Source organism: Emys orbicularis, chromosome 8 (genome assembly GCF_028017835.1).
Source record: "Emys orbicularis isolate rEmyOrb1 chromosome 8, rEmyOrb1.hap1, whole genome shotgun sequence".
In the NCBI taxonomy this organism is placed as follows: Eukaryota; Metazoa; Chordata; order Testudines; family Emydidae; genus Emys; species Emys orbicularis.
The window spans coordinates 17081724-17108472 of record NC_088690.1 but is presented as its reverse complement, the minus strand read 5'-3'; the positions used below and the strand labels follow the sequence as shown (position 1 = coordinate 17108472).

Here is a 26749-nt window from a genome sequence, read left to right as displayed (position 1 = left end):
AACTGGGGGTGATATCTTGTGGCCTCACAAAGCTGCCGGAGTTTCTCTATTCCAGAATGGGTCTATTTAGAAGAAGGGGGGGGGGGGTTGATTTCCAACTATCTTTTCTAAATCAGTCACATCCACAATACTTAAACTCAATTTTTTTGTTCAGTTTTGCTTTTCATACAGTTGGTAGTTTTACCTCAGTATGTGCTTTTTCTCACACTTTCTTGAGGCAAATCATCAGTGTCACAATGATGGAATCATGTACACTGGGGAGAAAGGTGACCAAGAATGTAGTTAACTCTTGATCCTGGCCAAAGAGAATATTGTAACTTCTCTCTCCTGTGCTAAAATATACAGAATATATTGTCAGTCGTAAACTTTCTTTGCATCTTAATAGGAAGGCACAAATCCTCGCACCATCATACAACCTGTTTTGTAAGGCCACTATAAATTGTGGCCACAATAGGCTAAAATAACTTACCTTTATTTGATAGAATATTTATTCCAGTTGACCATAGACCTTTACATACACTTATTTCCCACACTGTTTAATTTCGTCTCCTTCCACCCAAAACGATTCCTACTCCCCCATGGGATAGCAATGTTTTTTATTTGGGCCATCATCTCAAACATTGTGTATGGCCTAATGGGAGAAGAAAGAACAGTGTGTCTGTGGTTCATGCTACTGTATTTGTAAAGAAAATTTATAATAAACTTGCATATTCTTTTCTAATACAGATCTGCAAAGATAAAACCTGCAATGCTGAAGTTATTACCTTAGTAGCTATTGCTAAACTAATTGGACTGAACTAAAGCCCAACTGAGCATTTGCTGTTTAACTTCATCACTGTAGCCACAAAGGCACATGTGCATTCTGTGTCATTTGCATTGTCTTCCGTGTTAAAAATTCTAAATCAGATGGTTGTATATGTACATTAAACCACTGTTCTTTAGCTGCCATATTTGTATGACATTATGACATTCTAGTGTGCTGTCCAGACCAGTGAGGAGCTGTGTCACCAGCTGCCTTGCAACCAGCAGTGCCTCATGATGTTTTGCCGCTGTAGTTCCCAACCTGAGCCCCTCACAAACAGCCAGCAGCAGGCGGAGCACACCCTGAGTGTCTGTGTATAGCTGCAGCCTGCCAGCATACTCCAGTCACACTCTGGTTTCCACCAGCCTTGGTTACCACTTATAGGGCAACCCCAACACACTCCCAGTCCCGAATTTTCCCGCAAAACGCGTATTCTGTACTGTCTAGCCCTCTCCTGGACACTTCAGATATTTTAGGTCCATTGCCCCTCTAAGAGGATCAATATCCAGTAGTTTGCTATTTTAAATGGAGTTACCCATACAGTTCAATTTGAATGCAACACCGGATTAGATTTGATTAAAGAATAAAACAAGTTTATTTGACTACAAAGAGAGAGAGAGAGATTAAGTGAGTACAAGTATAAGGCCTTAAAGTCAGAAATGGTTACAGGAAAAATGAAGATAAAATGTTTTCTAGTGCTAAAACTTAACAAGTTAGACTTGATTCAAGGTAAAATTGTTAACACATGCTCCCAGACCAAATTCTCAGGCCAGGATCTGCTCCCAAAGTCTAAAGACGGTTTCTTTTGTCATCTTAGGCGAAGTAGAGATAAATAGGGAGAGAGAACTTGGGGTGTTTTGGGCCCTGACTTGTATAGGTCAGTCACCCTTTGAAATGCATTTTCCTGAGGATTACCCTAGATAAAGTTCATTCCTGCTGTGAGGATAGAGACAAGGAATCTTTGATGAAAGAGATTTCATGCTGTTGTTTGCTAAGATGCAAATCTGTTTGTTCCTGACCCATTCCTTGCCAAAGAATGGCCACTTGACAGATGATTGGCCATCAGTTTTAATGACACCTGTCAAGAAGTCTCACCTTGTCCTTTGTCTCTGAGATACAGGTTTACCCACTTCCCAGACTTGTCTGGTAAACATCTTCAGTCATGATTTCAGCTTATATTCATAACTTTACATACAATGCTGCTGTAGCCATTTCACCATGATATTATTGACCATTGAGTTATTAGTGATACCTTTGTGACATTACCCAGGGTACAATCTGAACTGATGAACAGCTGTGTCCCCTCAATTCTCCAACCTGGGGTGCCTTATACACTGCTTCGCTGTGAGAGCTACCACTCCTGGTCTGCTCACATACAGCCTCCAGCATGTAAGTTACTCCCAGCTATGGAGTATGAGTGCTATAGCCAGTCGCTCATGAATTACACTACAGAGCAACACCAGCAAATTCCCAGTTCCAGACTTTCTCCCAGAAATGTATGTGTTGTACTGCCCAGCCCTCACCTGGACAATACAAGCTCATATAAACTCCATCATTTTATTAATAGAAAATGATACTCATGAATCTTGTTATCTCAAATGGAGTTTCCGAAACACACTGGTTTAGATAACAGTAAAACAAGCTTAATAACTACAGAAAGAGAGATTTTAAGTGACTACAAGTAATGAGGCATAAAAGTCAGAATTGGTTACAAGAAAATAAAAGTAAAACACAACTAATGGCTAACTTAACAAGTTGAATTCACGGCAAAGCTCTCTCTCACCACAAGTTCCAACAGTCTTACTGGCTGAAACTCTTTCAGTCAGGATCCCTCCCCAGTCCTATGCTGCTTCCTTTGTTCTTCAAGTGCTGTTGATGCCATGGGTAGAGAGAAAGAGAGAGATTACTTTGGACATCTCTCCTTTCTTATAGATCCTTCTCTTTTTTTTGTCATCTCCAGCTAAAGTTCAGGAGACAGAAAGTCTGTGTGAATGGAAACTCCCAGCTGCTCCTTTGTCAAGATGTAGGGGTTTTTTACCCACACCCGCTTTCCTGCCAAAGAAAGGCAACTTAACCAGGCCCATTTGATCTTATTGACACCTGGATGAGGCATTGGCTAGGCTTTTATCTCTGGAGAACCAGATTGTGACAGCTCTCCAGATTTGGAATATGTCTTAGTAACATCATATAGTAGTATCTTATAGCTTTACATACAATGTTGCCACATATATTTTACTAGAACAATAATGAACAGCAAATTATGAGTTTTCAAGTGATACTCCCAAGGCATGCTTTGTACAAGATTTATCATAGTCCTATAAAGGGGGTGAACATAGGAGTACAGACTGTCACAACCATACAAGGCATACTTTGTACAAAGATTATTACTATGGTGTGTAGGGTGTGAATATAGGGGTGCATTCAGTCACAGACATACTAGGGGATGAACCTAGTGTTTCTTCTCCAGTGCTAGTCCAAGCAAAACATGGAGCATGTGTTGCTTATTAGTGTCACCTGGTTGTAAATATTCAGTATGGGTTTTTGGCATGTAGTGCTTTTGCTCGGAAGCAGTTTTTACTTGCCTTTCTCCTTCTTCTCTCAGAACCCCCTCATAATTAGCTGTATGCACAGAGACACCATCAACTTTCCTGAAGAAGGTTAAATTCCTGTGTTTCTGAAGGAGATAAAGTCAATACCTGCTGGTCCATCAAGAAGGCATTAAAGGAGGATTGAAGGGAGCTTGGTTTAGTTCTGCCATCTGAGCTGATTTTTGTGGTGCAGAGAGAGTGGGGGGAAGCTTTGTAACATGTTAAGGGGAAAATGTTGTTGCCTCATTGCCCTGCTTCTCAAAGTCAGTTGAGACATCTCTCAACCTGTAACAACCACTATTCTGTAAAGGATTGCTCAAGAAAGCACCAAGTGGCAGGGGTGAATAGCTTGATACCTAATAATTTTGTCATACAGTACAAGTTGAATTTTACTTAATTGACTCTGAGGCATTCAAGCACCATCAAAATAGTCTAAAAATCTGAAAGACAACAATAATCAAATCAGACACAACAATGTTCCCACAAAGCAGAGAAACCTTCATCAACAAAAGGGATCAGTTGTCCATTGGCGCAAAGAATGAAGGGTGGAGGGAGAGAAGGAGTGCCAAAAAGGTCAAGAATAAAGCAACTGAAGTAACTGGGCTTTGCACCATACTCTGAAAACAGCCAGCAAAAGATTGACATTCTAGGGCCTATTCTGTCTTTATTCAGGTTCTTATGCCATGTCCATCTTCATGGAATTCAAATGTCCTCAATTATACAGAGGTGAAACAATTTGCCTAAGGTTACATGGTGGAAGAGCTACCAAAAGAACCCATTGTCTCATGACTCCCAGCCCTCTGTCCTATTCAGTAGACCATGCTGCCTCCCTATGGGCTATTTTTTCACTTCTGGACATTACGATGTTAAGGGAAGAAGATTCTGGGTTCATTCTCCTCCTTCCTTCTGATACTGTTCATGTTTCAAAAATCAACTCCCATTAGCTACAACTTGCAGCCTTAGCACAAGAGAAGACCAGGAATGGAAAAAAATTCAATTAATAACTTAAAACATGCAAGTGTTTTATAAAAGAATATATGTTATGTTAGTGTTTTTCAGGTTTTTAAAATTATATATGCTCTAAAACTTTACCTTATGCCAGTAGCCTTGCCTCCCATCAGAAATAGGAACAGTTGAGGACAGTTCTTACCCCTCTCCCCCTCACAATTTTCTCTTCTTGTTCTTCATCTCCTTGGGCCCTCTACCTCCATTTATCAATTGCAGAAAAATCCCAGCGAAGCTCTTCTTTGGCCCCATTCCTTACCAGTTTCATATTCCCAAAATAGCTGCCATCATCTCAGTTTCTTTCTCCCATCTATCCTCCCTTATTACGGAAATGGAGACATTTTCTGGGGCTCATCCATCTGTCAGCAAGATCTTCTAAAAGGCAGCCTGCTGTGGCTCAAATCCTGATTGGTTCAGTCTAAGGCCAGAGTCTAGCAGCTCATTCACCACTGTAATTTGGTTGATTAGGAGCTCTAGGGAAGTCTTGCTTCAAAGAGAGTACTCACTAAAATGGTTAAACTGCAGCACAACTTCAAAATGAATCCAGTTTATATTTTGTAATTTGAGCATGATTAATTTTGTGATGGACAAATTAACAATAATTGAGATATTAGCACAAAAAGTGTGTACATTTTAATTAATATTGGAAAATCTTGTTTTCTTTTTTCTAGATCGTTGGACCTTCCGATGGCTCTAGTTACATTATAGATTACTATGGAGCAAGGCTTACCAGGCTGAGTATTACCAATGAGACATTCAGAAAAACACAGACGTATCCTTAAGTCTGGCAGGAAGTGTCGTCTACACACAGGTGCATTTTGATTGATTGGATTCAGTAATCCACTGAAATTCCTGATAACTGATTTATATTAATGACACTTTATTAGAATTATGTAACTGCATATTAAATGTTGTGTATTGAAAAAAGCTGGTAAAGGTATTAGAGAAATGTCATCAAGCACAAGACTTCACATCAGAAGTCTCTTCTGTGTGACTGCTCCATTTCTGTGAACACGTAGCTCATGACTTCTAGGCTGTGCTACTTGTGAGTTATGCAGATATTCATAATTTGCACTGTCAATGTTTTATCTTTCAATGTGAGTTAGTAACAGGCAAAGCATCTGGGGAGAAATTTTGGCACTGTTTAAGTCAGTGGGAGTTTTGGCATTGATTTCAGGAGGCGTAGGATATCATCCCGTGTCTAAAACCTGTGTCACTGTTTCCAGGATTGTAAGGTCTCTGTAACAGTTATGAAATGGACATCTTTATTTTTTTGAAAAGTCAGAAAAAAGACTTAAGAGCCTGATTTTAAAAAGATTGGTCCAAAATCTGAGAGGATTTATATCCTTTGCAATCCTATTACCTTCATGGAAAACCTCTTTAAATTAAAGAACAAATTTCAGTGAGGTTGCCTGATTTGGCTCACAGTTTAATAATGATAATCAGCAGCTGGGGAAGGGATAGAAAAGTGTAATGCCATAAATAGTACACCCTCATTCAACAGGCACAGTAGACATTATGCATCAAAGTTAGAATAGAACCTGTTTATTTTGCCTGTATTATACCTTCAGTCGCAAAAAAAACCCAAACTTGTTGACTTTCATGGTCAGATATCAACTTTATTACTGTTTTAACCATCATCTGTGCGCCATCTTTTTCAAAACAGTTCTTACCAAACATATGTACCTATGTTTTAATGAAACAGAATATGTCAGAAGTACAATTTTTTATACTAGTTAAATAGAAGATGTAATAAAATATAGGTATGTGGATTTATCCCTCTACCCTACACTTCTTTTATTTGGTCCTTGTTGACAAAGGCATCTTGTATTTTAATGAAACATATATCCTGGGCATCTCACAAAATGCTTTGTTACCAAACTTCCGTGTGACATCCAAGATTTACCAAAAATAGGTCATGAAAGATACAGTGAGAAGCTTCAGTGTTGATGTTTGATAGTCAATATCTTCATACTGTTTAATTTAAACATTCCCTTAACCACTTAGTAGATTTGAAACAAGCTTATTACAGAAAAACTGTTTTAATTTGGACCAGAAATCTACATTACATTGTCTTCACCATAACCTCTCACATAACATTTCTGGATTTTTTATTTATATACAACCTTCAAAACTATTTTAATATTTCTTTATCAATGTTTTCTTAAGCGATATATGAATTTTCCAAAGACCACTATTTCATAGAAAATTTGTGTCATTTCAGCTAGTCAGATTCCTTTTAATCTAAATTAAGGATAAGTATAAAAAACACCATACATAAACATAACCTTACTTTTAAGCAATCAGGGTGTTATCAGTATATGCCACATATAAGAAAAGTAAACCATGTATGAATTGGGTTTAAAATTATTTATATTGAGTACATTTAAGAAGTACAGTTCAAGAACACAGTTATTTAGCATGTCCAGACTACTTGCAGCGTTCCATATTATTATCTTTTAAACGATGCTGAGGCTGATTTGTGTGTGAAAACTTAAAGTGGATGAAAATTTGACATCCGTTTATATAAAATCTTTGTACATGTCTTTGTTACACCACTCCCAAGAACAGAAAGTTTAGCAGGGAAGAGCATCTGTCAGTACAGAGGCACGTTGTGTGGAGACTCAGCAAAAACAAATACTATTTTAGGCCTGTCCACCTTGAAAGTGTTTTCATCCTTTATTCCCCCTCATATAACTGCAACAAAACATGGAGTGATTGTTTGTGTCCTTTTCATACTGCTCAGGATTGTACGATTTTGGCACCCATTTCATATTCCCTCTCCTCTATGTAAGAGCCTGTGTATGGTGGTGATGTTACACCCAAGGATGACTAGACAGAAAGGCCTTCGAAGTTCTGGCCAACTTTAATTTCTCTCTTCTCTTCAGATTATTTTCCTCTGACCCTTCTTCTTACTAACTGTGTCCCTCCTCAAAACATGCTGCTTCTATGAAGCCTTTCAGAAGTTGACATTGTCACCGTGCCTCTGTGGGTCACAGCTGAGAATACCAGATTCAAGACAAACTGCTGAGAAATGGGGCAGACCCACCCCAAACTGGTGGTTATTCTTCCATAAGATATACCAAGCCAGTAACAAAAGTAAACTTCTGGTTAACGAGAAGTTAGAAATGCAGTCTCCTTAGGTATCCCAGCCTTTGTTTTACCACCCAGACACTAGACTTAATGGTGAGTGGATATTTAATTTAATCAATTTAATTTAATCAAACAAACGGTTCTTCCAATCCCAAGAGATCAGCCACATAACCAGGTCAATATAAAACTCCGATCTTACCCAATAATCACACTGTTGCTAATCCTTTAGTATCTAATATCTAAAGGCTTATTTATAAGAGAAAAGAAAGATGAGAGAGTTAAAATGGTCAAAGGAATATAAGAACAGCCATACATGGTCAAACTAAAAGTCCATCTAGCCCAGTATCCTGTCTTCCATCAGTGGCCAATGCCAGGTGCTTCAGAGGGAATGAACAGAACAGTTAATCATCAAGTGATCCATCCCGTTGCCCATTCTCAGCTTCTGGCGAACAGAGGCTAGAGACACTATCCCTGCCCATCCTGGCTAATACCCATTGATGGACCAATCCCCCATGAATTTATCTAGTTCTTTTTTGAACCCTGTTATAGTTTTGGCCTTCACAACATCCTCTGGCAGAGTTCCACAGATTGACTGTGCGTTGTGTGAAAAAATACTTCCTTTTGTTTGTTTTAATCCTGCTGCCTATTAATTTCATTTGGTGACCCCTAGTTCTTGTGTTATGAGGAGTAAATACACTTTCTTATTTATTTACTTTCTCCACACCAGTCATGATTGTATAGACCTCTATCATATCCCCCCTTAGTAGTCTCTTTTCCAAGTTGAAAGTCCCAGTCTTATTAATCTCTCCTCATATGGAAGTTGTTCCATACCCCTAATCATTTTTGTTGCCCTGTAATTTTTCCCATTCCAATATATTTTTTAAAGATGGGGCAACCACATCTGCACGCAGTATTCAAGATGTGGATGTACCATGGATTTATATAGAGTCAATGTATTTTCTGGCTTCTTATCAAATACATACAAGCATTGCAGAGTTTTTGTATCAGGTTTGAAGCAATGATGGAATAAACTGCTGGCTTGTAAAGTCTCTGGTAACTTGCAAAAGATTGGAAGCTCCTCAGTCCGTTGATTGGAATGCTCCTTTTAGTGTAAGTCCAGAGATCACAGCAGGAAAGAGGCAAAATGGAGATGCTTCCAGGGTTTTTTATACCTTCTCCCATGTGAAGGAAACTTCTTTGTCCCAAACAAAGCCCTCAGTGCAGTTTGTGGAAAAGTACAGGCACAAGATGGAGTCCAGAGTCACATGAGCTAATCACATGCCCTTGCATGCTTCAATGAGTCATAGAAGCAGCCCCTACCCATATTCTGGCTAAAACGTCCACAGGAAGGCCCACCAAGCATGGATAAGCTTCTTCCATGGCCCATTGTGTTCATTAATGGGCCATCAACTTGAATGGTCCATTCACAATGTACTGGCTAGACTGAATGTAAACTACCTGGTGGGTGTTACCCATGGAGCAAACACGTTTGAAATACTGGTACATAGTCAATATTTATAACTTTAGATACAAAGACATACAAACAAGGATAATCAGATTTGATAGGTTGTAACTTTTCCATTGATACCTTAATATGATATACTTCGTATAAGATTTGTTGCAATTGTATAACAGTGGTAGCAACAATGATATACATGTCATATTTTAATCATACCATGTCACAGACATAACAAGAGTTACATACCTCCTCCAGCTTTTGCCAGCACATCATTTTGTGCTTGAACTATCTTGTGCGGCTCAACACATGCATCCTCATGTGATTAAACTTCAGCTGTGTGGTCAATACTAATAATTGGAGAGGCTTAACTGAGCAGGCACATGATAATGACAAGATCACTAAAGAAGTAATGAGGTCTGCATTTTCATGCTGTAAGAGTCAGACACTGAATGTTTACCATAAGGACTGTAAAAACATCTTTGCAAGATGTAAATCCAGACCACTGAATTCATGACACGTTGTCTGCAGTAGTAGGCATCTAAGTGTTTATCATGATTTTCTGAATTGCTGAATGCTGTGGAATCCTCCCATAAGTCAAGCTGCTCACCCTATTGTTTCTCTAGTTTTGAGTGATCTTACTATTTCAGAACAAGCCTCTCAAAGGATTGGAGCTCTTCCCTCAATAGTTGGTTTGCCTCTCTCTGTAGAGAAAGGCAATAAAATTCCTAATCCTATATCTAGATAGTTATTTTCCTGCCCCAACTCAACCACCAACACCACAGTATCTGACTGCTTCACAGACATGCATGAACTTATCCTCTCAGCAGCCCTGTGAGGTGAAATATTACTGCTGTTTTACAGATGGGGAACTTAGGGGCAGAAAGCAACTACTTTGCTGAAGATGTGGCAGAGCCAGGAATTGAACCCATATCACCTGAATGCCAGTCAGACCACAAGACCATGTATTCTCCATAAACATTGTCATTATTTCATTCTCTTTATCTTAAGGTTTTCTATCTACAGCATGCATCACTGCAGTATTGAAGTGTAGTGTAGTACCTAGTCAAAGGAATCACTTTGGGGCACGTTGCATTGATTTGTACAGTGAGAAGGAAATTAGAGAAGGTGGATGTATATAAAATATATACATTATTTTAAATTTTTATATAAAAATAGGAAATACATTGTGGTGTAGTTGTTTGGTTTTGTGTGAGAGTAGGACATGGCTGCATTAGTTGTGCACGTCAACCTGTATACCTCATCATCATAATATGCACATACCACGTTTTCCAGGAAAACTGTTTTAAAAGCATTTTAAAGAGCAAACTCTCTGACTGCTATTGGACTGCAATGATTTAAACGGCAGGGGAAATAGCTAATGTCTCCTGATGCTGTTTTGTTGACTCTGCTGCTTTTTTCTCTCTCCACTTACTACACAGAGAGATCACTTCTCTGCTTTGACTTCTGTACCCGATCAAACCTTAAAATGCCAGGTTTTATTGTTTCCAAAGGTGTATTGTTGTAGCCTGCCAGTAAAACTGTTCAGAGCTGCAGGAAGATCTTTGTGTTTGACATGTTCTATCAGGGTTTTTGGAAAACATCTGTTGTGACCCCATCAACTATTGTTTCCTTTGTTCCTCAAGAATATATTGGGTTATATTTGCTTACCCAGCTCTGTGTATTCAGTCTTCTCACATGTTCCATCTTTTCATGTTTTTTTAGCTTCATGTAGCCCATTTCTGGATCCACTGCCCTTCCTGTTGCTTCTGCTGCAATTTCTGTCACTATTCTATACACAAAACGATGTTGGGAACATTACAGTTGTGTGCTTAAACACTCAATTGGGGAAATGTCAAAGATAAGCTTGCACAGGCAACCATACGTTTCTGCTGTCTCATAGTCATATATTGTGACTGTAATTAATTACATGATTCAATTATATTTCTCTACTATGCTATAATACAGTTCTTTAACCTTAGATACACGTGTACAGTCTGGTAACTTTGAGTTCTTACACTCTCTTCATTGTTGTAAAGGTCCATCATATATTTATATGCACCTGTGGACTTAGGCTTTTTACACAAGTTCTTTTCTCTCACTAAGGGCATGTATCTTAATCAGCAGTCATGTACTAGATATATTCTTTTCAACAAGCAGTTGCAGGAGGCAGTTAACCACAAAAGTAACATAGGCCCCATTCCATTAAAGCAAGTGCTTAATTTTAAGCATCTGCTTTAGTGTTTTGTTAGATCAGGTTTTAATCAGGAACTGCTGCTGTTCTCCCTGCCCCCACCCCAAAGCCAGTCTTTGTTGCACTGTGATGCTTTCTAGTCCTACCAAACTCTAAGGCCACATCTACGCTACGCATTTTTTAACGAGACAGCTGTGCCATACAGCCGTGCCGCTAAAAGGCATGCAGTGTAGCCGCTGTTTGTCGGCAGGAGTGAGCTCTCTCACCAACAAAAAACTTCCACTCACAATGAGCGGTGGTAGCTTTGTCAGCCGGAGAGCTGATGCAGTGCTTTTTGTTGGCAAAACTTTTGTTGTTTTGGGGAGGTGGGAAGGGGGTTCATTCCCCGGTCAACAAAAGTTTTGTCGTTCAGGTTCCAGTGTAGACAAAGCCTAAGTCAAAGTTGCTGTCTTTCTTTGTAATTTTCTCCAAATGTTTAACCAGATATTAGAAGACCAAAATGATCCATAATATTTCAAGCATGGTTGTATCAGTATTTTTTCCACTTTAAAGCATATTTCCATCTATGTGCTACGTAACACCCTATTCATTCATGCGTCAGCTGCCAAAAATACCTCCTTCCACAGTTTCTGAAGGACTTTGGAGAAGTTGGACTTCTTCAGAACTATATTAATTAGTATTTAGAGATGACCTGGCACCCAGTCGGAGTCCTTTACATGAATGAAGTCAGGAGAACTGGGCTGGATAGATGCAGCGGCGTATTATCGCCTAGGCTGACAAGGCCTACACCTAGGGCGGCAAATTTATAATAGCAGCTTTTTTGTAAGCGCGGCATCAGTGATGCCGTGATTCTACCAATCATAGCGCATATTGAAACCACCAATGACGGTGCGACGCCATTTAGTAAACATACTCACGAGAATCCTAAACGTTAATATTATGACCGGAAGGAAGAAATTAATCGGTTCTCAGTTTTGGATCCATGTGTGGTCCTGTGCTATAAGCGAAATCGCGCTATACAGATGCGCGTTAAAGCGAGGGTCCGCTATACTTGTAATTTTATTTATAATAAAACTTGTAAATGTTCAATTATTTTAATGATATTTAGCTTCATTTTAGTTCAAACGAATTTATAAAAAACCTAAAACAAGTTCATATGAGGCCGGGGGCGGCAATTATTTCAGGGCCTTGGGGCAGCAAAATCATTAATCCACCACTGGATAGATGACTTCAACAAGCCTGGCTGCAGGTTCTAGACCTGAGGAATAAGGTACAGAAGAAGCTTGAGAGCATGATTATTTTTTTTTGCCTCCTGCTTCCTGTAGGTGGAACCAAACCCCATAGCTGAATTCCTAGGTCTGCTGAAGCTGCTCTTTAGTACACAGGCAAAGATTTAGCACTCATGTTCTTTCTCGCACAACAAAGATTAACAGGAGTGTGAATGTGAGGTGAATTTGTGCCAGAACAGGATGCTGTTACCATTGTGTTGTCTCTGTAGACCTCAGGCTGTAACAAAGGAAAGGAAATGGGAAGATAAAAACAAATGCATTCTAAACCTGTTTACACAGTGTGAAAGGAAAACCTGGTTCCACAAATTCCATGAACAAGAAATTAAAATATATTGCACAGCATCTCTCCGTCTTAACAGAAAAAAATAGCATACTCCCAGTTTCTTCTAGGATTTTTTATCTTTAGCCCCTGAGCCTAATTAGATCTTGGACATGCCCAGGCTCTGTTTTGATAGTTCTGCCTCTGTAGGTTTGAACAGTCTGTTCTCAAGTTTGCATCTGCAGTCTGTAAGAAAAGTAGCTAGCAACCTCTGTCGATGCATATGACACAGCGGGTCTGTAGCTGGTATAAGAATTATAAAGATCAGTTTCCATTACTGTAATTACTGTATAAATCCTCTCTTTAAGAGGATTATAACAGGCCTATTTTTTAACCTTGCCTTGAGCTGAAACTTGGACCCAGTTTTGACATGTGGCACATTAAGTTCTTTTTCTGTCTCCTCTTCTCTGCAACAGCTTAAGTCAGTCATTTTTTTCCTGGACTCTGTTCTGAGTTTAGAAGACTTACTTTGGTGGTTGCACCCTGTCACTGTACCTGGTCCTGACCAAAAGGCAAGACCAAGTGGGATCCACATTTTGGTTAAACCTGGAAAGCACCATTTTCCCCTTTGGAAGCTGTAACTTTTTTTCACTTACCCACCTGTGCTCTAAAACAGGTGTGTAAGAAGGCTGTGAGGTGGAAAGTTCCCTATCTTTTTTGGTCATTTGGATCAGTGTAATATAAACAAAGCTCTCAGCCGAATCAGTAGTGTATCCCTTTCAGTTGTACAGGATTGCATGAAACTGGGGTTTGAAGCAGCCCCAGCTCCCTGGCAGGGTAGAGTGCACACATCTAAAAAGGAGGTTGGCAGTGATGTGCTATTACTGAAACATGTAGGTTCGGGAACCATGGCTCTAAAAAGCCCTAGCATGCTTAGGATAGTTGTAGGCCAGGTGGCAGCTGTAACTTGTATTTATCAGACATATTATTTTAACAAGTACCAAAACACACAATGTTCATTTTGCTGTTCAGATTCACAGTGCTTTGGACATATTTTATGGTAAACATCTTGTACCAAAAATTCTTGGGAATGAAATGGTTACTATTTTCTGTTCTCTTTAGAGACCTCTTTCAAACCCCTTGCATTTACTGAGAGGAAGACGTACGGAAAACATGTAATGGGAAGCCACTATCTGCTAAGGACCTGACTGATACCAACGTCTGTGTGACTGACTGTCCCTGCATAGTCTGAAGAGAGCAGGACTACACCACTGTATGGATTGCATTGTCAATAGTGGAAGCCGGGGAAAGAAGGAATCTTTATCTTTCAGGGCTGTCATTTCATGATCTCATCCATTATAGCCCTATCAAGAGGATGATGTGCACCACTTTTCAGTTATTTTGTTAAATAAGCATGAGCAATGAACATCATGCTAACAGACACAATTCCTGGTATCTCAGACAGTATCTTGAATTTAAAAGCGTGTGGTAATGTAAGTGTGTATCTGGGAGGTCTGGGGGCTGGGATGAAAAATGACTGACTTGACATTCGCTGTCTTTCTCCCAGCTCCTTTGCAAAAGTAGGAACAGAATCAGAATAAAAAATGTTTGGTTTACAGCTGTACCAAGTTACAGCACACTCTCTCTCCTCCTTCCCACTTGCATCAAGTACATCCTGTACTTTTGGCAACATGTTGACTGGATATTTAAAAGCTGTGAACTGTTCTGAAAGTTTCACATACAGGGTTATGAGCCATGTGTGTTTGATCAAAATTCAATTACTGCACTGTACCATGCTTGGAAACCTATCATCCCAGGTTATGAAGTATGACGAAATAGGCTAATCTAATTGGTTCAATATGGGAGCAGTATCAACCAAGCTTGTTATGATAAATAGCTTCCTGTGTTAAAGGTTCTCTAGAGCTTAAGTATCTTGGCTCACCTCCTCCCACAAAATAAGAATATTGTTCCCTGAGAACAGTTACATCACTGTCCCTCTTCTACAATCAGAATTAAGGGGTTGTAGAATTTTTCATTTTGCTACTCCTTGAAAAGATAAACAATGGATGGATATCTGCCCCATTTTTCACCTCCCCACTTCTACCTCTTCTCCCCTCAGTGCCCCCTCCCCTCCCAGCCAAGGGTAGATCATCTTGTACTCACCCTGGTTGTTGGATCTGTTTTACTACTGTTTGAGACAATCCCAAAGAGGGCGTTAAACGTGCTGTGGGCTGGAGTTTGGGAGTAGTATGGTTTTGTATTTGGGGGAGTAGAGTTAAATGGTGAAGCATATTAGTATTTCCAAGCATCTAATAAAACTGCCTTGTCACAATGAATTGTATATCTATGGAAATGTTGCTATCCACTTGGAATTTTTATTTTAGTAGTAGTTTAAGTCCATTGTGCAAGTGCTGAAATAAGAGTAGAGATGGGCTAGTGTTCTAAGCCGGGATTTGTGATTGCTAAATGTGTCCCTGAGACAATGAGCTCAGTCCCATGAGAAGGCACTAGCTCCATGGTTTTAGCAGGCCCGTCTTTGGCAATAACTGATTGACTGTGATCCTGATGTCAGAGTAATAGACTATGGGAAGGGATAGAACATGGAAAAATGGATCTTTATGCTCCCTGGCCACATGTGTGTTATCATGCGTCGGGTGACGATTTGAGTGAGGTTACAACTACTTATACTCTCAAATGCCCTTAGGACAAAATGATTGTGTGGTTGCTATTGTAGCTTAGGCAGAATATGGTCCGGATCTTTTTAAACACTTTTAATATTAGTGGGACTACTCCCACGAGTAAAGTTATTCACATGCATAAGTGTTGGTAGGATCAGACCCTATGTGAGTGAGTCTTGGTGTTTTCCCCAGGAGTGCTTAAAACCTGATTAAGTCTGTATGGTGATTAATGTCCACTTACCACCTCTCTCATACCTCATTGCAATTTGCTTTTAAGCCTTGATCTCATTTTAGTTCACCATTTAAATATCGTGCTTAACCTTCTGCTTACAAATGTACATAATGCTAAAGTCTGCATTTCCAGCATGTATGAGATCTACTGTAAATAATGGCATTTAATTATAAAAAGCAACAACTTTAGTCACCACAAGATTGGCTGATGACTAAGTCCAGCAATACAAAATTGGGGAGTGCAGAATTCACCACAACAGACAAATATTCATGTACACATAAGATAATAAATATGCCTTTCCTATGCTCCTTAGCACTTTGAAACCCAGAGTTTGATCAATTCTTTATTTTACAGTGTTTGTTTTCATTATTTTTCTTTAAAAATGCAATTAGTCTAAAAATTAAGATTCAGTACAATTGTCCCCAAATATCTCAGATGAGAGTAATCCATTTTATCTTCATAAAGTTCCCACAAGAAGTGCTCACAGAGACAGTAGCTTTAACTTCAAAAAGTGACTGTAGGCACTTATGCTAATCTCTTTTTTGGCAAATCAGCTTTTTTGTATTGGATCTCGCTTGATTGAATAGCACTGGAGCTGCCAGTGTAAATGCTATTATCAGTGTACAGTAATTAAGGAAATAGTCCTTGTCACTCTAACAGTGTCCAGGCTGTGTCTACTGTAACAAAGTTAATGGTAAAGAAATCTCTTTAAAGAGTAAGTTATTGGAGTGTGGTTACTTTTGACATGCGGTGAAACTATGCAGTGTTGAATTATAGGTTATGAGAAAATGTATAAAATAGGCCAATTGAAACCTAAATGCATGCTGCTGAACTCTAATACATAATTACACAACAAATTAAACAGTTAACCTACTGACTCAGAGCCAGTTGATTGACTCTGAATCCCCATCCCAAAAAAAGAGAGACTCTTCTGTTGTTCAAAAACCTCAAGACCTTTGCAGCACAGGGAAAAGCCTATGTAAATGGTGAACCATGCAGCATAGCAACAGAATCAATACATCTGGGCCCTTTCTAACCAACTTGGGGTGTGAATTTAAGTATAGAGGACTCCAATTAACAGCTTTCCCCCAAATTCCCTCCCACTTAAAACTGCAGGCTATTAGTCTGTGCTTCAGCTGATCACACTTGTGATCGGACATGGAGAGGGGCAGAGTCCCTAAGTAGTGAAGACAAACCATTTAGGACCTCCTAGATTAAAACCAGCAGCTTCAGTTGCACCTGTAAATAAAACTATGGCACAATAGTGTTATTCTCATTGTGAGAAATGCCACTTAGTAAATGGGTAAACTCCATTCTGCACTACCTGAAGTTTCCAAGTGATCAGTAAAGCTCATTGCAGTAAGATACTGTGGAGGTGACAAAGGCATTAATAACTATGACAAGGTCTGCATTTGTGAAGAAAGATTATGATCTCTTGCCAGGTTGAAATACGTGCAGAAAATACGAGGTTTAAGCAGGTTATAACCAGGCAAAGTGTTAATATTAATCAAGAAGTGTGGTGGGAAACATTGTCCAGGGTATAAATACCTGCATTGCAAAAACACCCCCTCACCCCCCCGAGTCCATAGAGTAGAGTAGTTATACAAATTGATATAATAGGAAAGGAGAACAAGTCATAACTATGCACCAGAGTCCAAAGGGTGGCTGCTAATGCAGTACACCAGTACCTGTAAGAAGCAGTAGAGTAGCCAAAGCTCATGTATGTCTTCTTTTTCTCGACCTCGTTTCTGTGTAATAGGTGTGTGGTAATACATTTTTCACATGTTATTAAAAAATGTGACAGCTTTATGTTTGGCTTCATTATCATCTGGAATTTTAACGTTCTCTGCAGTGCTCCATTTTAATGCATTGACATTCTGAAGGCAGGGCATCATAACCTCTCCATTACATATTTGACACAATGAAGCATCTTCTAAATAAAGTATGAGCCATCCAGTGTAGTTTAGGTGGTACTTTTAAAAAACAAAATTGGCAGAAGTGTTTTGTGTGTATTCAGCGCTCGTTTTGTTTGTCTCTGACTAGAAAGAGACTTAGGCCCCAATCCAGCAAATCACATGCAAAAGTTAAGCACATACTTTAGTGATTTCATTGACTTCAATAGACTACTACACTTAAGTGCTTTGCTGGATCACGGCCTGCGTTCTGTTGTATGCTGGTCACTGATGTTCTATGCGTTGTTCCAAAGGATTTTTTTTTAAATGGGCCTATCTTGACATTTACAACTGCATATTGGAATCGGAGGATGGGGGTGCTGGTCAGAATTCAAAAAATTATAGCACACGCAGTGAGTTTTTTAATTCAGGCCTGCCAAATGCAAAGACAGATGCTTTCTCATTCTCTAGCTCCTGGGTACACATTCTACTTTGCTGTTTCAAGGACAAAGGAAATGCTTATCCAATTAGAGGAGGCATGAGATTGTGACATAACAGCTTTTCCTTAAATAAAAGAAGTTGGAAAAAGAATTTTGACACTAAGTCATTAAGTGCTATTAAAATAATGAATACACTGTAAATCTAAGCATACGCATAGGTCATATTACAAGTTGTGCTGCTTTTGTCACTAAAGTTGCGATGAGACTACACATGATTCCAGCTCTATACAAGTAACTTGTCCAAATTGCATTTTAAAGGCCTTACTTTAAAAATGAGATATATATAAAAGTGTAAGCCAATTAAATGCGAAGCCAGACTCTGCAATATTTGTAAATTTGATATCTTTATAAAGTTTACCTTGGATGATGTTAAATGTGATATCTTTATCAGAACTGCTCTGATTCCCCTACAGACTGAGTGTTAATAGAGACAAGCAAGATTCTTTCTTTTCTGACTAGTTCTGTGGAGAGTATCAGCAAGAAGAAATAGTTTGCCCAAAATATTTCTGGTTTTATATCCTATTGGGGTCATGGCTTTATGGTCTATGCTTTTCAAATCTGAGGCGTAGGCACCTTGGAACCACAGGCTCAAATCAGAGTCTTAGAAAAGTAAAGCTAGAAGGGACCTCAAGAGGTTATGTAGTCCATCCCCCCCTTGCTGAGGCATGACTAAATATTCCTGAACCATCCCTGACAGGTGTTTGTCTAACCTGTTCTTAAAAGCCTCCAGTGATCAGGATTCCACAACCTCCCTTGGTAACCTGTTCCAGTACTTAACTATCCTTAACTAGTCAGAAAGATTTTCCTAATATCTAACCTAAATCTCCCTTGCTGCAGATTAGTATGATGGCTTATTGTCCTATCTTCAGTGTGTTAACCAGGAACTCAGATCTTTCCTATGGTTAACTGGATGTGCTCTAGGTTACACACCTCAGAGTCCCCACCCATTAGACTCGTTCCCCCAAACCTCATCTATCAATGGAGAGAAAATTAAGGGCAGGATTAACTATAAAGCAAACTGGTTTATTAAACAGTGACTCAAACAGGAAACAGTGACGTATATGACCCCCAGCATACAGGTACAGGTTGGCACAACAAACTGATATAAAGTAAAGGTCCCAAACCCATAAGGACAAAGGGGAATTTGCTACAGGTAAGGTACAGAGATACACAGCATACTGCACCAGGTTCAGAGGAATGGACCCACGACAGAGGACATCACAGATGGAATACATCAGGACACCAAGCTGAGGACACAGGAGATCAGGATACAGGTAAGATCAATCTTACAGGTAAGATCAATCAGGAACTGATAGCTGGAATGATGGCGTTTGGATCTTCGATGGTTCTACAGAAGACCACAGAAGAAGTCTTGGCTAGGACATGTACTGCGCTGCCACCAGGAAGGACAGCCTCTCCTCTTGGGTGCAACAGTCTTTTATGCTCTCCTGTTACTAGGCAGAACACAGGCCATGTGACCCTTGCTCTTTCCCTCCTTAGAGAGAAAAAGGCACCAGTTGTCTCAAGAAGAAGGTCACCAACATGGTGGACAAACAGCAACTCCTTGCAAACAAAATGGAACTTGTAGTTTTTCCCCTACAAGTGGACCTGGAGGACAGTTGATCCCCATCCTCTTTATAACATCCCTTACCATATTTGAGGACTGTTATCAGGTCTCACCTCAGTTTTCTTTTCTCAAGACTAAACATACCCCATTTTTGTAACCTTTCCTCATAAATGAGGTTTTTCTAATCTTAGGCCATTTTTGTTGCTCTCCTCTGGACTCTCTCCAGCGTGTGCACATCCTTCTTAGAGTGTGGTGCCCAAAATGAGACAATACACCTGCTGAGGCCTCATCAGTGGTGAGTAGAGCGAGACAATTACCTCCCGTGTCTTGCATATGACACTCCTGTTAATACAGCCCAGAATATTAGTCTTTTTTGCAACTGCATTCATTGTTGGCGCCTATTCAATTTATAATCCACTACAACACCTAAATCCTTTTCTGCCTAGCCAGTTATTCCTCATTTTTCTATTTGTATGTTGATTTTTCCTTCCTAAGTGTAGTATACTTTCCACTTATCTTTACTGAATTTCATCTTGTTGATTTCAGACCAACTCTCCAATTTATCAAGGTCTTTTTGAATTCTAACCCTGTCCTCCAAAGTGCTAGCAACCCTTCCCAGTTTGGTCTCATCTACAAATTTTATAAGCCTATGCACCATTCCAATATACAATTCATTAATGAAAATGTTGACTAGTACCAGACTAAGGACAGAGCCCTGCAGGACCCCACTAGATATGTCCTCCCAGTTTGACAGCAAACCATTGATGATTACTCTTTGAGTATGTTTTTTCAGCTAGTTGTGAGCCCACTTTATAGTAATTTCATCTAGATCTCATTAGCTTGTGTATGAGAATATCATGTAGTAAAGTGTCAAAAGTTTTACTCAAGATAAATCACATATACTGCTTCCTGCCTATCCACTAGGCCAGTAACCCTGTCAAAGAAGGAAATTAGGCTGGTTTGGCATGATTTGTTATTGACAACTCCATGCTGACTCTTCTTTATGACCCTATTATCCTATATGTGCTTACAAATTGATGGTATAATAATTTGTTCCAGTATCTTTCCAGGTATCAAAGCTAGTCTGACTGGTTCCAAATGCCCCATGTCCTCTTAGTTCCTCTTTTTGAAGACATACTATGTTTATCCTTCTCCAGTCTTCGGTGACCTCACCTGTCATCCATGAGTTCTTGAAGATAATCACTAATGGTTCCAAGGTTGCGTCAAGTTCTTTAAGTGCCCTGCTGAATTGAATACTTCTAACTTATCTAAATATTTTCTAACCTGTTCTTTCCTATTCTGGCTTGTGTTCCTTCTCCCTTGTTAATATTAATTGTGTTATGCATGCAGTCACAATTAAATCTTTGAGTCAAGAATGAAGCAAAATAGGTATTAAATACCTCCACTTTCTTTGTGTCATGTGTTACTACCTCTTCTTCCCTGCTAAGGAGCAGACTTATTCTTTCCTTAGGGGTCTTTCAGCTGAGCCTGTAAAGAAAAAATCTCCTCTCTGTGTGGACAATAAAGGTTCTGTGGCTGTTTTTTTATTAGAAAAGGATAGTTCTTCCCCTCGGTTGTGCTGTGTAAGTTTAATGCCACAGTTATGAATGAGGCCTCAAAAAATCAGGAGATTGGCTTAAAATTCATGCAGTTTTGAAAAATAAATTTTGAGGTCTTGTTCTTTGCTTCTGGGTTCTGAGCCTTCAGAGTGCACTTGGGTCATGTTTTCAAGCTTTTCTCTGAAAGCATAAGGGCTAAAACTTTACTTGTTCCTTCAAATGAAAGCTGGGAGTCTCACGTAATCACATGAATCCAGAAACTGGAACTTTAAGAAGGACATTGTGTCATGAGACTCAAAATTATGAGGGTTGGTACTACTGCAAGCCTCCCACCAGAAGATTTTTGGAGCACCTGGCACCCAGCAACACCGGGTTGTAGCACCTTTCATAGGAGCCCCTGTTGAGGGCAGCAGTTCTAGACCTGGAGAGTTGTTTTATGGGGCTAGGGATTGACTGGCTGGTTGGGGAGGTGTGGGGAAAGGGAGAGGGAATAAGTGAATAGAGAGTTAGGTGATGAGTTGGCAATTGCCCAGCCCAGTCCCGAGGAACATCAGAGGGCATGGTCCATAGTGGATTAATGGGTTTTTGCTCCTCTAGTAGCCTGATGTGTGCAGAGATGCAACCTGGGCTGGCAACGGAGAGTGGGTATCATGGCCTCCTGCTCCCGACTCCTGCCTGCTGTCGGCCAGTACATGTTGTGGATGTTTTCAAGCTTTGGTCCATTGCCTTTTAATCATTTATTGTGGCTGTATACATGAATCATGCTGCTGTCCTATTCTTTTTTTATTTGTATCAGATAACACTCCCCTGCCCACATGATTTCAACCCTGATACTACACTTCCCCAATTAGCTCTGAATGAAATCCACACCTCTCTGCCTTTCCTGGTCCTCCTCAGCTCGGGGGGAAAGTCTACCCATTGCTGGCTGCTAAATCTTTCCAAGAAAATTGGAGTCCTCTCCAAAAAATTCAAAACTGTGTTCGATGATGCTATGCACTATTGTATGGCAGTGAGCCACAATTTCACAAGCAACCTGCAAACTCTTGCATCATAGGCCAGCAATGCCAGTGACTATCCACTAAGACAATGTTCCTTCCCACAAGAGGTACTGCCATCAATGTGCACGCAATTCACCAGTAACCACTAAGGAATCTGAGCAAGGGTCTGCTACTAAAAAGCAGTGGGTGATGTGGAGTTGCAGACAGGCTGTTAACCAACCACCCTCACCATTCAAATCCTTCCTAAAAATTTACTTCCCTTGTGCTGCCTTCACAAATTGTATTAAGAAAGAAAACAACACTCAAACCCAGAGCTATCCAGGTGTAACTGAGTAAGCAAAGGAAGGATGGTCCAGCAATTCTGGCACTAGCCTAGGACGTGGAAAACTGGCTTCATGTCCCTGCTCTTCTACAGACTTCCTGAGTGACACAGAGCAAGTCACTTAGCTTCTCTGTGCCTCAGTTCCCAGCTGTAAATTGGGAACAAGACTCCTCTGAAGATTAAAGCTTGAGTGTGCTCAGACATTTGAGCGCGTACGATAGATTTAACCACACTATCCTGTTATTGTAACTCTTGCCACCTCCCCCCACCCTTTTGTTTGTTACCTTCTGTTGTCTTAGGGCTACAAGTGAAACTGGAACTCCTTTGAGACAGGGCTGTGCCTGGTACCTTGTGCCTTGGAATATTTGGGGCACTCTAGAAAAAATAAGTCATAGCAAATCATCTTAACTCCTTGACTGAGCAAAGTGAAAGCCCTTTTAGTGTAGGACTTGGAGTTGGAGAATGAAGGCAAGTGAGGACTGCTGTTAATGTTGTTATTGCTTACTTCCTTATATAAATAACTGCCATGTGGATAGATGAGGTGTTGTTCAATCTCCCAATTCTTTGTTCCCCAGAGAATTTTAGTGAGTTATAAATCTCCATAGCTGTTGACACTGAAAAAGCTTTTGGTGGTGGTAGCGGCATATTTCTAGAAGGTAAAGAGGGGTTTGGAATATTTTTCCACGTCTCTGATTAGTTCTTTAACAGTTACCATGGTGCTATTTGCTCCATACACATGCAACAGCTGTACTTTTCATCCTGCCATACAGCAGCTCTGCTCTTTGATGCATAAACCATGCAGCAGACTCATTGGTTCAGGAGGTTAAAAGTTATTAACTGAAAATCAATTGAAATAAAAGAGTCCCATCTGCCACAGAAACACAATTCACTCCCCCCAACAGCCTGCCCCTGCACTGCAGGAAAACAAACTGCAACATTTGGGGAGAGCAGAGATCGCTGCAAAACTGTAACAACAGAGAGCGAGGCCGGATCTAATTAAATATTAAAAGCTTTTGAGACAAAATGTCCAGTGACAAATAGTTCAACATGGAGCAAACACACAGTTCAGTTGTTCACATGACTGTCCTCTGAGATCAGGTTGCTAGGCCTTGCAGTGCAGCAGCTACAGGACAGACTGTACTTCTCAGAAGTATTTTTGTAATAAAAGTTTCTAGCGCTTACACAACCAAACGGACCAAGTGGGTAAGCTTTGGAAGTGAGTATTACTCTTCTTCTGTTAGTTTCTTTCAGGAAAAAAAAATCCCTAGCAATATACAATAAAAGAAAAATAATGAGAAACTAATTAATCATGTTGCCTTTCTATGTTTCAATACAAAAGCCCTTGTTCTCTCTGAAAGCTGTCGGAACAGCATGCACTTACTGCATTACGTAAGAAGTATCCTTGGGGGGGAAATCTGTTATAAAGTAATTTAATTCTGGTTGACTCTCTGGGTAAAAACCTTTATTATCTAGAGAATTATTTAAAATGTGTAACATGGGCAATTTGACAGAGTATTAGATTTATTAAGAACTTTAAAAGTCTTTCCTTAATACACAAACTGTATCCATAGGGCAATTATAAAGGCAGCTTGCAAGTTATTCACAGGCCACTAGATGGCAGCAGATTAACTCTTTGAATGCCAGAACATGCTATATTTACTAAAAAGGACATCCCTTTCTGAGTGGCATAAATAGGTGTTGGACTGTAGACACATTTTATTATTGTATTTATCATTTGTGTTACCAAAGTGTCTAAAAGCCCTAGCCAGGGACCAGTACCCATTGTTTCTACTTATAAAGGGATAGTAATTTGTTTTAGGTGCTTAATCTGAGATACCTTAAAGGGGCCTGATTTTCAAAGGGTGGGTGACTCAAATTGGGCACCCAAAATTGAAGCACCCAAAGAATCACTAGAATCACTTTTGAAAATAATGAGCCAAATATGATTCCCCTTTGCAATTTCTTATACATTACATTATAGTGGATCACAAACTGAATATGAGTCGACAATGTGATGCAACTGCAAAAAAAAAGGCTATCAGCGTGCTGGGGTGTATTAACAGGAATGTCGTAAGTAAGACGTGGGAGGTAAGTGTCCCGCTCTCCTCGACACTAATCAGGCCTTAGCTGGAATACTGTGTCCAATTCTGGGAGCCACACCTTAGGAAAGATGTGGGCAAATTGGAGCGAGTCCAGAGGAGAGCAACAAAAATGCTAAATGTTTACAAAACCTGATCTGTGAGGAAAGGTTAAAAAAAACTGGGCATGCTTAGTTTTGAGAAAAGACAACTAAGGAGAGACCTGATAACTTGTCTTAAAATATGTCAAGGGCTGCTGTAAAGAGGATGGTGATCAATTGTTCTCCATGTCCACTGAAGGTAAGTAATGAGATTAATCAGCTACAAGAGAGATTTAGGGCAAATATTAGGAAAATCTTTCTAACTATAAGGGTAGTGAAGCTCTGGAATAGGCTTCTAAGGGTGGTTGTGGAATCCCCATTGGAGTTTTTAAAAAGGGGTTGGACAAACACCTGTCCAAGCTGGTCTAGGTTTGTTTGATCCTGCCACAGTGCAGGAGGCTGGAATTGATGACTGGTCCCTTCCAGCCCTGCATTTCTATGAGTCTATGAAAATCCCAATCACATTCCATTTCACGGATTAAGAAGTGTTGGATCTTGTCAGGACTTGGAAAGGAGACCTCCAAGAAAACCCTCAGATACTGTAGGAAGTAGAGTTGATGACTCAATAATTAGCAATCTTTCTTTTGAGTCAGAACTGAACCAATCCTTCCACATGGTGTCAGATGTCAAATGCTATCTGGCCCCACTCATATCCAGTCAGGATGTTGCTGCAAAGATAATTTTCCTAGTCTGTGCTTTGACCATGTCACCTTTCTCTTTTCATCCCTCCACTGGCTGTCCTCCCTTCTCTATCGCATCAAATATAAACTGTTTGTATTAATTTTCAAGCCCCTTCATGGCCTGTTGTATCCTATCTATCATCACTCATTCACTAGCAAAATATCAACACCCTCCCTCCCAATGGCCCAGGATGTCAACCTCCATTGCCCACTTGTTACATTTTTAAACAAGCACCTTGCCTTATCTCCCAGGCTGCCCCGCAGGCTTGGGAGGGGGTCCCCCATAAGCATCCACAATCCTACCTCATTATCCTCCCTCAAAACCCTCCTTAAAACTCCCCAGTGCCATGACGTCTACAAAAATTTGACATCCGTTAGGCCACTGGTGCACTGATACCACAGCCTTTCATGATGCCCAATATTTTCTCATTGTTTCCTTGTACTCCCTGTCCATCTGTATCCATCTGTTTTCTCTTCTTGTCTTAGACTTAGATTGTACACTCGTTGGAGAAGGAACCATCTTTTGTTCTGTGTCTCTACAGCACTTAGCACAATGGGGTCCTTAGCGTGACTAAGGCACCAAGGCACTTCGCTAAGACAAATTTAAAAAATAGCAATAATCCTTCACATGAGACATACAACTAGCACCATGAATTTGTGGTAATTAAAAGTGTTAAAATAATTTTTGCAAGAGTAGGTGCAAGGATCTTAGCCCTAATGTCCGGACCAAGTTGCAACACTGCTTTTTATATCCCACCTAAATACATTTCCCTTGTAGTTTCATTTAAATTATTCTTCACTTCTGTGAGATGGCTGCATTTTATTGGCAGGGGAAATTAAACTTGTATATACAGTTTGCAAAGTGTTTTGAGATCCTGCTAGATCAGTATTTCTCAAATGTATTTGACTGCGTCCAACTTCGTTGTATCTGTAGAAGTTTACACCCCACCACCATAAAGTACATATGCTGATAAATGCGGCAGAGGTACTTCACTTGAGTCCGTTTCATCTTCTTTGTTTTCACTTCAGTTCGTTTTGTTGCTGTTGTACGAATGAGCCAATGATCCATTGTAATAAAAGCAAAACTGCAATTGTGGTCAATGCTTACAATTAAATGTGCTCGCTGCATCGTAGCAAACAGATTAACATACAGATGGCAACGACTTTGTATCATGCTAGGCAAGCTTAACAGACATTTGTCAAAATGCACAGCGCCACCAAGAGTCAAAGGCACAGCGCCAACTGAGGACCTGATATGTCTGGAGGAATCAGCTTTGCTAGTTATTCATTGTTATGGGTAAAATGTGCGCAGTACATTTCCCCCCCTAAAGCTTCTCATGGCCCCCCAGAATACATTCTGCACCCCACCTGGTGGCCTGCCTCCCCCACTAGTTTGAGAGCCTCTGTTCTAGATGAGAAGTATGTACAAAGTATTATCAGTATAGTCAGAAGCCAT

The 26749-nt window shown here is 40.0% G+C and overlaps 1 protein-coding gene across 1 annotated transcript in view; it reads left to right on the top strand.

The window, feature by feature from the left end:
* Positions 1-15016, top strand: part of TM2D1 (TM2 domain containing 1) — a 36369-nt gene extending 21353 nt beyond the window's left edge. Inside the window, exons 6-7 of the mRNA XM_065409568.1 lie at positions 5067-5206; positions 13809-15016. Of these exons, the coding sequence (XP_065265640.1) occupies positions 5067-5177 (111 nt within the window). The 3' untranslated portion in view covers positions 5178-5206; positions 13809-15016. The remainder of the gene's footprint in view (positions 1-5066; positions 5207-13808) is intronic.
* The last annotated feature ends 11733 nt before the right edge of the window (positions 15017-26749 follow it).